This window comes from Colius striatus, chromosome 7, assembly GCF_028858725.1.
Source record: "Colius striatus isolate bColStr4 chromosome 7, bColStr4.1.hap1, whole genome shotgun sequence".
In the NCBI taxonomy this organism is placed as follows: Eukaryota; Metazoa; Chordata; class Aves; order Coliiformes; family Coliidae; genus Colius; species Colius striatus.
Window position 1 is genome coordinate 23,813,267 of NC_084765.1, and position 13,549 is coordinate 23,826,815.

A 13,549-nucleotide genomic window follows, 5' to 3' on the forward strand; every position below is an offset into this window, starting at 1 on the left:
TTTAAGTCCTCTGTACATACACTGAGCATGCCTGAAATTTTAACTAGCAGGACTTAACCTATTGTTTCATTTTAAAGGACTCCACATGTTCACAATTACTTGAGCTACTTTTGTTAAATTACATTTTCATTTCATAAACAGAATAAATTAAGTATGAGTTGAGATAACGAATAACTCATTGTCCTGCTTGAGGCCTACATCACACACTATATTTGTCTGTAGAGGGACAAGCACAGACTTGTTTGTGATCCTCAAGTCCAGTCTTTCAGTAGCTGCTATATTTTGCTATACTACTAGTTGCATTGACAAAACAAATTGAAGACAGATCCCTTCCCTTTAAAAAACAAAACAACAAAAAACACAACAAACACGACCAACTAAAAACATCCACTCACTGCACAGACATGAGTAGGAGGAAAGAGATGGGGGAAAACAATACAGAAGAGCAGTAATCTAGGTATGTGCTAAACACTTTGGGAAGCAAAGGAGGAACTGAATGCACCAACCTGCCAGCACACACAACTAGCATGGCAGGGGATGAGAGGAGGAAGAGGAGGGAAGTCAGAAAAGAGGAAGCTCTCTTCTGCACATTACACCTAGTTCTCTTCAAAACAGAGCACTGCCATTTTCACAAGCAGTCCTCCACAATCTCTCCCACTGTTTATCCATCACCAGCACAAGCCACTCGATGAACAGAACAGCAGATGCAAGATTGCAACTACACAAGGAGACTTTCCACTGTTTATTTGCAGTGCAGGGAGCACGACTTGCCTAGCAATGGTCCTCACCCTTGCTGCTCAAAAACAACTACAGCATCTACATGAAGGCGCACATTAACACTAAACTCCAGCCTCAAATGAAGACTGCTCGATTGCAATACAGAAATGTAGAATTTCTAGTAGCTCCAGATTTGAAGACAGCAGAGAAAAAGGTTTTCTTATAAAAAAATAACCTTATCTTCAAATATTACACTTCAACAGCATAACGTGCAGGGAACAGACACTGTCCAAAAGCAGCAGTCCCAGCCCAGTGCATGAAGCACATGCACATGGAGGTGAGGAACCTCTGTGGAAGTACCAGGAGATAAGGCTGCAAGGTGTTGGCAAAACCTCTGCTGATTACAGACACCTGGCACCAGGAGACCCACTTACACCAGGCAAAACACTGCATTCCTCTGTACCAAACATGGGCGTGGGCTATTCATCAAGTTTACCTGAACCAAATAAGTAGCTTTCATTTAAAAGGCTAACATATGCACTCTTTTTCCTTGAAAAGAAAACCCATAATAATAGTAGAGGTTTTACTTAGTAGCCATTTTGTCTTCAACTTGGACATGGTATCTAATCTGAATGCAATGTAAACATGCTTTCTGAGGCTCATTTCCAAGCAGCACATTCATGGACAGAGAGAAAATAGTAAAAGGCCATCACTAAATACCACAATAAATTAGAAGGGTGTGAAGATTTCATCATCTAAACAGACAGGAAATTCTGCAGTTCGTAATTCTTCTCTAGGTCACGTTGCAGAGAAAACCAAAATAAAAGGTAGCAAGTGTGGATTAAGGACAATTAATTATTATTTCCTGTTTAAATTAAAGGAAAAGCAACCAGCAGTCAAACAATAAATGCAATTTCACTAATGCATATAATAAAAGAATTTGAAGGTTTAAATTATATTTCAGTTCTTTCTTTTCCAGCTCCATCAACTCAAATCACAAAATCTAACTATAGTATGAAGTCATATGCCAGCTAGATCAGTATATTTTTATTAGGCTGAGTACATCTATATAAATACATACATGGTGTGTACATATAATAGAAAACATCACATGAGAAACCTCTGTTTACAACTCCCACATTTCACAATATTTTATCAGCCAAATACACATACACAAAATATAAATGATGCAGGTGATAGCCTCTTGCAGATTTTTTATATAATATTTAAATTGCAGGGCAAGCTAAATGCAATTTATCTCTAATATCTCTATATCAACTGAAATGTTGGTTTACTATAAACTTGGTTTAAATTTTAGGAAAGAACAAAAAAATAAGTGTATTCCTGTACAGGAACTTGCAAACCATTATCACAAGTTTCAGCCAAAATTGCACTCCAATTGCCACGCTGAAAACTCAGACAGAGGTTTAACAGTGAGGCTGTAAAGGTTGCACCCTTACTGCAACGCCCTGCATCAACACTTGTGATGAGGGGGGGGTCTCATGTGAACGTTAAAAAAATCAGACGTAAAAACAGAGTGTCGTGTAAGATGACGACTAATCAAAATGCCTTCAGCAGGTGAGATCGTCCCCATCCGCCTGAACAGAGCCCCTCCGTCATTACCATCACGGCCGAGCACAGTCAGGCAGCACCACTACCCACCGCGGTTAGCACAGGCAGGCTGCCTCCCTCCTGGTAAACAACACGGGCTGGGCACGGCAGCAGCCAGATCCGCCGGCCGCCGAACCGGCACACCTGCCCACGGCCACGCGTGTTTTCCGCATGGCGGCCCGCGGGAGCGTCTGGCTCCGCGCCCCGGGGGGGGGGGGGGGGGGGGCGGGGGGACGGGTGGCTCCGCGCGCGGCTCCGCACTTCCCGGCACAAAGCGGCCGCGGCCTCCCGCGCTCGCGCACTGCCCCCCCACCCCCTAACTACCCTCGCTCCGCGTAGCCGAGCGCCGGCCTGGGGCGCAGCCGACCCGGACGTCGCGGCGGCGGCGCCCGGCCCTTACCAGATGGAGCTGCGGATCTTGTGCTGCAGCGCGCTGGCCTCGCCACCCTGCAGCCCCGGCACTAGGGCCGGCAGAGCCCCGCCGGGCGCGGGGGTGCCGGCGAGCCGCCGTGGCGGCTGCCCCTCCGGCTGCTGCTCCTCGGCCATGGGGGCGCGGCGGCGGGGACGCGGAGCGGCGCTGGCCGCACTAGGCCTCTGCCGCAGCCCTCGAGTGAGTTGCCTTCCCCTGTTGCCCGGGGGACATCACGGGCGGAAAGCTGAGCCGCGTCCCGCCGCTACGCCGCAGGATAGCGAGCCCTGCCCGCGACGCGGCGCATGGCGGCACGGCCTCCACTGCCGCCCCCGCGCAGGGTCGCTCAGCGCTCCCCCGCCTAGCAGCACCTGGCCCGGCCCGCCCCGCGCCGCGCCGCGCCGCCGCTCCTCGCCCCGCGGCCGCCGTGCCCGCCCGGGCGCCGAGTGCGCAGGCTCGGCGCTGCCCGAGCTAGACGGGCCGCCCCGCGCCGCCGCCGCTGCCGGGGAGGGGGCCGAGGCCGAGACCAGCGGCGGCGAGCTGGAGGCCCGGGCGAGTTGGGGTGGGGTGGCGGTCCCTCCGATGGCCTTGGTGGAGGCCTGGGGGCACGCGCCGCGGGGCGGTGGGCACTTCCCGGAGCGGCCTGGCTCTGCGGGGGCGGCCCCCACGGCGCGGTAGCGGTTAAAATAACACGTGTGTGTGTATGGACACGGTTTTTTTGTAGCTAGAGGTATCTCTACCACACGTAGCTGTGCATGATTTATATAGGCTATACCGAGCGCAGAGCTATACTATCGGAGACACGTGAAGCCCGCTCTGCGGCGGTGGCCGCATTACATCAGCTGGCTGCACCGCCGCACCTCGCGGGGTGTTCCCTGCTTCTGCTCCTGCCGCCAGCGCGGGCAGCTCCTGAAACGGTCGTCTGTTAAGAAAAAAATTGAATAATTCCCCGCTGCTCACATAGCCCTGGGGAAGCCAGCCATCAACGTGGGGCGGGGGCAGGCCGGGCCATCACTTGCCCTCAGCTTTCTTGCGTGTTCTCTGCATGTAAATGGAGCCGTGGTGCCATTAGTCCCACAGGCCTTCCAGCTTTCCGTGAACAGCAAAGACGGCTCAAGCAGGCCTTGCGTTGCCTCTCTTTTCCCGTTCACTCGAATTCTGGTAGTGTTCTTACAGGAATTTGCATTGCACATGCTCAACCTGCTGAGGCAGCCCTTGGCAGGGGAGTGAATGCACAGGTACCCTTTCTGATGGTGGTAGGCAAGGATATGAATGACTTCGTAGTCTATGCTGATCACAGAAAATGTAAGCCTAAAGATGACTAATAATGTAAATACACACATGGAGATAGCTAAATTTAGGAGGTGAGTATTTGTAAATTACTATGTCAGCAACCAAAGCAAGACTTACATAAAATAAATCTTCACTTTCATTTCCACTGCTTCGAAATCTGAATAGTAATATCTATAAGAAATGATGGTGGTTTTCCTCCCCTTATAAAACCTCTCATCAGAATCACAAAAACTAAGCTCTCATGATCCTGACTCTTATTAAAAGCATTTTTTAACTGGAAAATTTTGAAGGGCATTTGAAAAAAGAAGAGAAAAATACAAGTAAAAAATGTAACTAGAAATAAACAAAAAAGTGATCAATTTTTAAAATCACTAACTGCTATGTTTTTTTGCAGGAAAACAACATCAATATGCATGTAAACTGTCACAGGAAGACAAAGGTGAATGTCCTTGGTGATATTTTCTAGTTTTGCAGCAATTTGCACTTAATACCAGTTGCACGAACACAGCCAGGGTTGCCTCTCTTGAGATCTTTTGTTGGACCCTGTGACATCTGCCTGGCCAGAACTTAACCCACAGTGATCTCAGACATAGAAACATTCTGGTCAATGCATATCTATCAGTACCAAATTATAATCAGTGGGCCTATGGATCAGGATTAAGTTCAACAGTTGTGCATCATGTTTGCAGGATTGTAGACTATTACAATAAATTGGGAAAATATACATAATTTCAGGGTCACTTTCAGTCTAAAACAGCACATGAAAGGCAAATTTAATATTTAGTTCCTTGTAAATTTAGTTTCCAGCCATGTGAAATTGTAATCATCCTTATTCAAAGCTGTTTGGGCATCATATGACAAAAAAAGTCACATCTCTTCTGCAAAATCTGCCATGCTGGAGTCAGCTGGCACCCCCAAGGCCACCACCCTGTAATCATACCAGGTGTTTTAGGGCAGAATATAACTAAATTAGCATAGAGACTAAATAAGTGGGCCAGACTCCCAGGTTGCATTTTTGTGGTGGAAGTGGTCAGTAGGCCTCAAAAGCTATGTCTGTACTCCCATATCTCACTATCGGTTTACTTCAAACCAAACCAAAACAAACCACTTTTAATTTCTGGGGGTTTTTTGGTGTGAAAATTTTCAACTATAAGCTAGTTTCTAGTACTTGGAAGAAATGGGGCTGTGTTGTGCATAGCTACAGCAGGGAAGTCCACACTTGGCTCTCTGAGAGCCTTTTTTCATATTACGAGTAATTCCCCCTCATTGCTTTGCTTGCATTCCCTCAGTGCAATGGAGCAGGGGCTTTGGTGCAGGTTTGTAACGTTACTGTTTTCATACCAAGTGAGATTTTTTTCCCTTTATTCAGTAGGTAGGGCCAGAAAGGGAGGCAGTTTTAGCTGACTCCTACACAACCAGTTGAACTTGCCTTGTATTTCTTACAGTCTCTGCACCTTTGCAAGACGGGTGAAAGAAAAATGATGCCATCTTATCCACATTTTACATGATTCTATACAATTAAGCAAAGAACAAATAGTTCCAGAATAATTGTGTAAACAAAGAACTTGTGCTGACAACTTGAAGACACTTGAACGGAATCATTTAACAGCTAAGAGATGAACCTGAACTCAGGTGGACTAAATGGAGACCAGTACAACTGTCTGGTAGAGTCCTTATAACTGATGTAGCTTTGAATACTTTTGATGGAGAGATTTTGCTCCTGGTCAGCACTGTATAAAAAAAACCATAGAGAAAGTAATACAAATGAGTTAATTTTAAATTCCAGTACTGTAAACGAAGGCACATGTAAAAGTTTAAGCATGTCAGAAACCTGACCACTATTTGCAGAACCAGGGTCTTACTTTTCTTTCACATTTTCTAAATGTCTGTTTTTGCTGATGAGTGCACCAGCTGACCTCAGAGCTGGTAGGCTGGGGCCTTCCTGTCCTCCTCTCCCTTTCTGCAGTCAGATTTTGCTTGTCTAGAAACTTATGTTGCTGTATTAGTGCTAAAATTCTTTTCTAACTCAAAAGAGCTGGAAGCCTGCTGCACCAGACAGATACATTCATTAGAGGATGATCTTCAAAAGAGAATGAAAGAGTTGTTTTGGGGAAAGAGCAAGCCAGCCATCTGCTTGAAGACAATCTCCACTGTGTGGTCCTGTGACAGGTAGGAGCTAACTTCATTTTACCAGGTTAATTCCAAAAGCTATGTTTGTTTTTCCTCTGTTTCTGGGGCTTAGGATCTGATGCCAGACCTCTCTGCAGGGAAAAACTGTACTTAAATGCTTTCTAACCTATTTTCCAAGACTTTCTCTACTGTACTTTAGAGCAGCTTTGTTTTGGTTTTTATTCACTGTTATGAATTGTCTCTGACAGTCTGGGAATATAGTGTCTCGTGCTTTCAAGGAGGAGTGCCTCGTTGCCCTTTCTTCAGCAAGCAGCCAGCACTAAGGGGAAGGTACTTTTCCCACTCTCCTGTCAATAGAGAGGGATCTGCCACCTCTTGTCTAGCACAGGGCCAGAGACCTGCATGCTCAGAGACGAACTGGAGGTATGAGTCAGATAAATAACGAAATCTCACCATCTTTATCCTCAAAACAAACATAAAACATTTTCTTTGAGGATAATAAACTTTAAAGGCTTGCTAAAAACCCACATTTTCCAAAAGCTTTAAACGCTGGTTCACTGAACTCCATTTTGATGCCTTTTTGCAACTCTCCTAGGGATGTTTGTCTTCACATATTCTGAGCTATGCCCAAGACATCTCCCTCTGGTTCTCTTTGTTTTGTTATCTCCATTCATGTGAAGCACCTGTAAAATTAAAGTCCGATAACTAGTAATTAATCTAACCAATTTTAATAGCTACTTAAGCTTTTATGGCTTCAGGTTTTTTTTTGGTTTTTTTTTTTTTAAGTAGCCAGTTTACCTAGGAAACCTTCAAACTCATTTCACACCAACTAACAGGAGAAGTCAGGCTGTGTTCAAATCTGGCAGTGAGAAGGGGGCTAGTTTAATTATAATGAAAGCCTGCTTACCAGACGTTTGCCTAGCTTGTCTGCACCTTGCAGCATTATTTGGAGAGGATGCAAGTGTTGTGTCATGAGCACTATTGCAACCTGGCAAATAATGGGAAATATAAAAAAAAAAAAGCTAGGGAAGTCTGTGGTAGGCCCCATCAATGAGTCCTCCTCCAGCAAATAAAGGCTATTCCCCACCAGTCTGGCTAGTTATGGAAAAAGGTTTTTTGGCAACCACAGCTCCATTTCCCTGCTTTGCCAGACATTTAGTCACGTATATATGTGTATATATATATCTGCAAGGCAGTTTTAAGGTGCTAATGAAATGTATATGCTGATGTAGATGATCATCAGCCACAAGACAGCAGAGGCCCAGGTTGGATTAATACACAGATCATTTGCATTCCGTAAGTCATGATAACTGGGTTAAATCCCCAAAGTCCATCCAGGTTCTTTGATGATACAGATAGTTTAAAAGTTTCTGTTGAAAACTGAAACTTTCTTTGAAAATGTCAGTAGACTACCTCCTCTGTACTGTGCAATAAATGTTTGTCTGAATGTAATGTCAAATGGGCTCAGCTGCTGAACTTGAAAAAGTTATGAGCATGCTGTTCCTATATACTGCATGCTTGTCTTCAAAATGGAAGTCAATAAGGAAGAAAAAGACACCAACTACCACAGCCTAAGAAAACAAACTACTTAGAAAGGGACAGTGGGTCCTGGAACCAATGATTCAGACTGTCCCGTACAAGGCTGATGAGTAGGAAGGAAGAGCTGTCACGGAAAGAAATACTGAAGTTTTATGCTTGACTGAGTGGGATTTTAAACAAAGACATCCTTCCATTTTCAGTTTCATTGAATATTTGATGCTCCTACAGGTAGAAGTTGGGGAAAAAATATTTTCAGTCAGACCTCATCACAGGTGCCTGATATTGTTAGTTGTCTCTTGTTAGGGAGATTCTAAGAGAATCGAGACCAAGGAGAGATAAATATATGCAAGGTTCATGTAACAAAGCAATCCAACCTTTGGTCTTTCCTTGATTTTTTTTCCCTATTGAGATCAAGTAGTATAATGGAAAGCTACAAGCATTCAAACTAAGCATTGCCTACCTGCAGAATGGCTTGAATGCAAGGAGTAGGACTTGCCACCTGCACAAAATCCTGACCCAAATAAGCCTCTCACAATAGTGCAGTGGCTCCAGGCATCTGATTGCACTGGACTGCAAGATAGTAGAGCACCAAATCCCGAAACACAGACCCACCTGGCACAGGAGCCACGAATTTCAGTGATGTCGGTCCAGAGATCCCCAGATAGACTATGGATGTCCTTAATCCTACTGATGCCTGAAGGAATCTTGAAGGATTTCCAAATCCTCCAGTCTCATGAGAAATTTTTGCATTTTCTCCTATATGTAAATTGGCAAGGCAGTGATCCACCAATATTCAAGTGTTTGTGATTATGGCATTGCCCTTTGGTTCTTCATTTAACAAGCAGGTTGTTTTTTGAAGGATCAAACACCATCCTGAGGACATGAAGGATTTTTGTTCTCAGAGAAGATGCCCCCCAGAAATGGGGGGAAAGGAAAATGCTACCTGCACATTTCACATGTACAGCAGACAGGTAAACCCACACAATACAATGTCATAGCCTCTCATGTTGTCTTTCTTCTTTCAGCGCTCTGTTCTTGACAAGACAGTGGGGTGTCCTGTCAAAGATCAAAGCAATCACAGCTCATCACTATTACTTTATGACCATCTGGTTTTAACACTTCTTGGTCAAAATCCCAGTCCTCTTCTTGGTGATCTTCTGGTCAGCAGATCCATCACCTCTGAGCACCACATCAAGACCCTCTTGTCCACAAAAGCTTTTGCCCCAAGTGCTGCTTCACAGACTCTTCACACGCTTACTACCACCTTTCTGCCATCAGTCACTGCACCTGCAGCATTGGTGGCTGCTGAAGGCAGCACTGGCTGTGCCTGGGAGCCATGCTATCAGTGCCTCGTAAGGACCCAGCAGGAAATGTCTGGCCTTCGCTCCATGACCATCTGCTAAAACCAGGCCTTCTCTGGCGGGAGTCCAACACTAAATAAATAGAATTTCACAGACAGATTTCAAACAACAAAATAACTGAGAAATACGTCTCACTGCTCCTTGTTTTCAAATTCAAAACATGGAGGTCCCTAGAAGTGAAAATCCTTTATGGATCCCAAGACCTCTTGGTTGGTAAATGTGTCCATTGCAGCTAACACTAGGGTGAAAGTTCACTAATGGAGCAATTTTAGTTAGCTGCATCTAATTAGTTCAATTTATGTGTTTGCTAATATTTAAGATTATTTCCTTTCTCAAGATCAGTGATGGAAAAAAAAAATTGTCAAACTGGATACTTCAGCTTGCAATATGTGTATGGGAAACTGTACAGAGATAGAAGAATTTTGATTCTTGATACTGTATGATATTTTTTATGGTATAGGAAAGACAGAAGAACTCAATGAAGTGTGAACGATTTTTTAAAAGAACAGATTGCCATGTCTTTTAAAATAGGTCAAGTTTTTGGCCTAGTTTCCTTTAGAGTGTACCTTAAAGCAATGGGGTTTGAATACCCATGACAGTGCCATTGCTTTTTTGTTAGACACATCTATGTATGGCTGTAGTTGTAAGGCAGAAATGTTCTAGCATGACTACAATGGCAAAGACCAGGTATCTCGAGCAGTATTTCTGCTTGAGTTACTCTGAACAGTAAATATCAGCAGTGGTCACTTTTCACCCTTTCTTTTTTTTCAGATTTTGATTTCTTTTTCTTTAATGTTATTCTAAAACAAGTGAATAAGAAAAAACAAACTATAAAAAAAGATGATGGCCAGTAAAGCCAACACCTGCAGATCCAAAGGAGGGTTCAGGAGGGTTAGCATCATTGTTTGCTTTCCATCTTTAAACTGATTACATCAATTGATTAACTTGATTTGAAGATAAAGTAGAATTACAGTAATGACAATTAGTTTGAAGATATGCAAGATAGTACTTATAAGAACAAACCAAGGCCACATATGTTGAATGGAGATAAAATACAACAGTAGTGTCAAATAAAAAACCCTGTATGTGTACATCTAAATTCTAAAAAAAAAAAAAAAAAAGTGTTTGAGATATTGAAAGAGAGAGGAAATTCTGCATACAATATAAATTAATAGAGAATAAATGCCATCTGTCTTCTGTGTACAAAGCAGTCTGGTACATATATTTATGGATGCCTCTTTGCTCTGTGAACATAGCTTAGGTATAATACAAATGTTTTTGTGATGTTACATAGACTTAATTATTCAACATAAGACACATATGAAGTAATTGTGGTTGGCCTTAGTGCAGCTATATGGAGTGAGACAGAACTTGAACATTTCTTCTATCCCAAAGCCCTAGAAAAAGGCTAGGTACAAAGAGGGGTTGTGCTGGGGGAATACAAGAACAGGACTTCTCACTCTACCTACTCTCTCTTGAAGCTTAGGTAGAAGCACTTCCTTATTAAGATGCAGATTCTTCTCCTCACTGAGCTGATCCATAAGAGATAGTGCCTTTCAGGCACAACCATTTAAAATGTACCTTGTTGTGGTGAAGCTCTGGATTGACCTAATGCACAGCCAGTAATAAACATTAGTTGGCTCACAGTGTTGTACAGTAATAAACATACTGAAAAGCTTGTCAGTGCATGCTTCAGGAAAAAAGTACAAGCTGGAATAACAAGGTCTATGCCTATACTTGGAACACAAATCTTTGGCAAGCTGTGGACTTCAATATGGAAAGTGTTCATTATTCCAGTTAAGCTGTGAGTGAAGGCAATGCAAAGTCCAATATTCATCCCACTAAAATGTGGGAAGATAAGTCATCCTTTAATAATAATGAAGACAGTTTTAAAAATACCTTTGTATTAATGATTAACATTATTTTGCACTGTGATTTGTAGTTAAAACCACCATCATGGACTGGAAACTTTGCTTTGTACTTGGTTCTGCTCTGCATCCTTTGGTGAAGAACCAGTGTGAGCTGTTAGGCACATGGCTTTGTGTGCACAGTTTGTGACATAAAAAAACTCAAGGAGAAAGAGGAGCTTTCTTTTTTCAGAATACTAGAAAGCACAGGAAAAGTCATCCAGAGAGCTCCCAAGGATATTGGTTTGTGAACAACTCTTCTTCATATTTTGCTCCCACTACTTCCTGCAAAACAAGAATATACACTCAGATCTAGTTTGAGTTTTCACACTGACAGTTCCTCCCAATACTGCTTATATATCAAAATCACTTTTACTTCATACTGGATCAGAAATTCTCCCAATAATTATTCTAAAAATATTATCTTTGTTTGCTACACTCTAAAGAATTAGCAAAGATACCAGGCAGATTTGTGCTGCATTTGATAAGTAGCAGGAAAATGTTAATATCTCTGCAGTAATAGCACTTCCAAAGACTTAGTCTGCAAAGAATCTCATTGAAAGGTCTTCCTCAGCAGGGACACATGATTACTCACTAAATTACTAAAGGATGGTGGACTAAATCTCATTCGTTTATAGTCTGAATCAAGTTGGGAAGAAAAAGTCACATAATCTGTTTGCATTGTATATGTTTATAACCTTCACAGAGAGTTTTCCTCACCAGCATAGAGCTCAATGGGACATGGACATCATCTTTTCTTCTTTCACGGGTGAAATATATTATTAACAAACAGGTGACATATCAGGGTGAAATATAAGAAATGAAGGACTGTTTATTTATGATACTATACATAGGTCTAGATTCTTAATGCCTTCATGTGCCTTTGTAAGTAAGTTCACACTGTGTGGTCCTGAAGTCAGCAGCACATCCAAATTTCAGGTAGAAAACAGAACCTCTGAATGGCATACCTGTCATACAGAACATACAGGACAATTACATTGCATTCTAAAGTAAGGCAACTAGCACAGCTGCCTGAAGGATGGGATTTTATTCTGTGGTGTTGAAGCCAAGAACATTGAAAAGAAAATGTTGTTCATAATCCATCTGGCTGAAATCTTATCCTATCTAGGCACTGTATCTAACTCAGAGCCAAATTTAGGCTATCAGAAAAGGCACCACTGAGATGGGGATGAAGCCAGAGAGCTGTTGAGGGAATTTGGTCTATGGGCAGATAACACTAAATGAGCGAGGGTGAGAGGGAAAGGCTGAGCAGCGGTTCCCATGTCAGACAAGTGTGGCAGGGAATGAGTCAGCAGTGGTAGTTACAGTATTCTCAGTGCCCACAGGGATCTTTGCGGTTTAACCCAATGTGTTTGGGTTGGATGCTCAACCTAGCAAAAAAACCCAAGAGCAAATCAGTTTAGATAAAAGAATAATAGCATCCTTTATCAAGATGCTATTATCAATGTCTTAATTAGTTGAACAGTTACAATATCACTACTCTTAGAAATCAATACTGCATAAGGCCAAGAAACAGCCATTCCCATACTATGAGACTTCTAACATTTCTCTAATAATTCAAAAGAAAAACACACTATGGTATAAACTTCAGTATGAGAGAACACTTCATGTTCTCTGCTGTTTTTTAAGTTAACTTAAGAGATGATTGATGCATTTAAATAGCTTTTTAATAAATATGTGTCAAATTATGGAAATTTATATAAAAGCTGCCATTTACAACTGATATAATCTAGGGGGACAAAGAAAGCATGTGGATTATAGTTGATAAGATCATGGATTTTACCTTGTGGCATGGTGCTCATAGTTTTTCATCAGTTTGAATCTGAATAACCTCTAATGAAGCAGCTCAGTTTACAAAACAGTGCACTTTGCAGATGGATGTTTTATACCACCATGAGAACAGTAAAATAAATAAACCAGTACGACATCTTCCTAATGATTTTCCGGAGGCAAATAATTTTCTTTCTTTGACAAAGCAAGGAAGAGATCTCTTTCAACATCAGGAAGAAAGGAAGTAGGAGCAGCTTTCCCCTCTGCTCTTCATTTTCATTTTAACCCCTAGAATGAGTTGGTCACATTTTGGTAATTAAAATTTCACATGTTGCAGGGAACACAGCATTTATCTGTTTGCTTCTTTTCTTAATTTTTCCCTTTTCAACTTTTTAAAAAGTCCTCCCCTCAATTCTAGCAGATCTCAAGCTAAAAAATCCAACTGTTGAACCCCAGTTTAAGAATATTGTTTATTTACACAATGCCTTAAGGAACAAATTAGCCAAGCATGCCATCAAGCCAGGAGTAAGCCTTTTCTCAGGTATGGGCTGTGTTCTGTCCATGTTCAGGAGACAGGAGAAGTAATGTTTAGTCCTTTTATTGACATAGCAGGCACCCAACTTAGAGTTGTGCCTATTTAGGCTTCTAAAAACAGTTTGCATTGAACATGCCCTCTGGCTTCCTGGCAGAGCTACTCCCATACCAGTAATGTGATATACTCACTCATGGTCACCATAACACCAGCCAAGCACACGAAAATAAGAGCATCTTTAGAAAATACCTCAATGGGT

General features: G+C 42.5%; 1 protein-coding gene across 2 annotated transcripts in view; it reads right to left on the reverse strand.

Annotated features, from left to right (window-relative positions):
- Window positions 1-3,113, reverse strand: part of RFX7 (regulatory factor X7) — a 55,582-nt gene extending 52,469 nt beyond the window's left edge. Inside the window, exon 1 of one of the 2 annotated variants that reach the window (XM_061999525.1) lies at window positions 2,729-3,113. In XM_061999525.1, coding sequence (XP_061855509.1) covers window positions 2,729-2,874 — 146 coding nt within the window. In that variant the 5' untranslated portion in view covers window positions 2,875-3,113. The remainder of the gene's footprint in view (window positions 1-2,728) is intronic. The other variant, XM_061999526.1, reaches the window with a different exon arrangement.
- Between the last annotated feature and the right edge of the window lie 10,436 nt (window positions 3,114-13,549).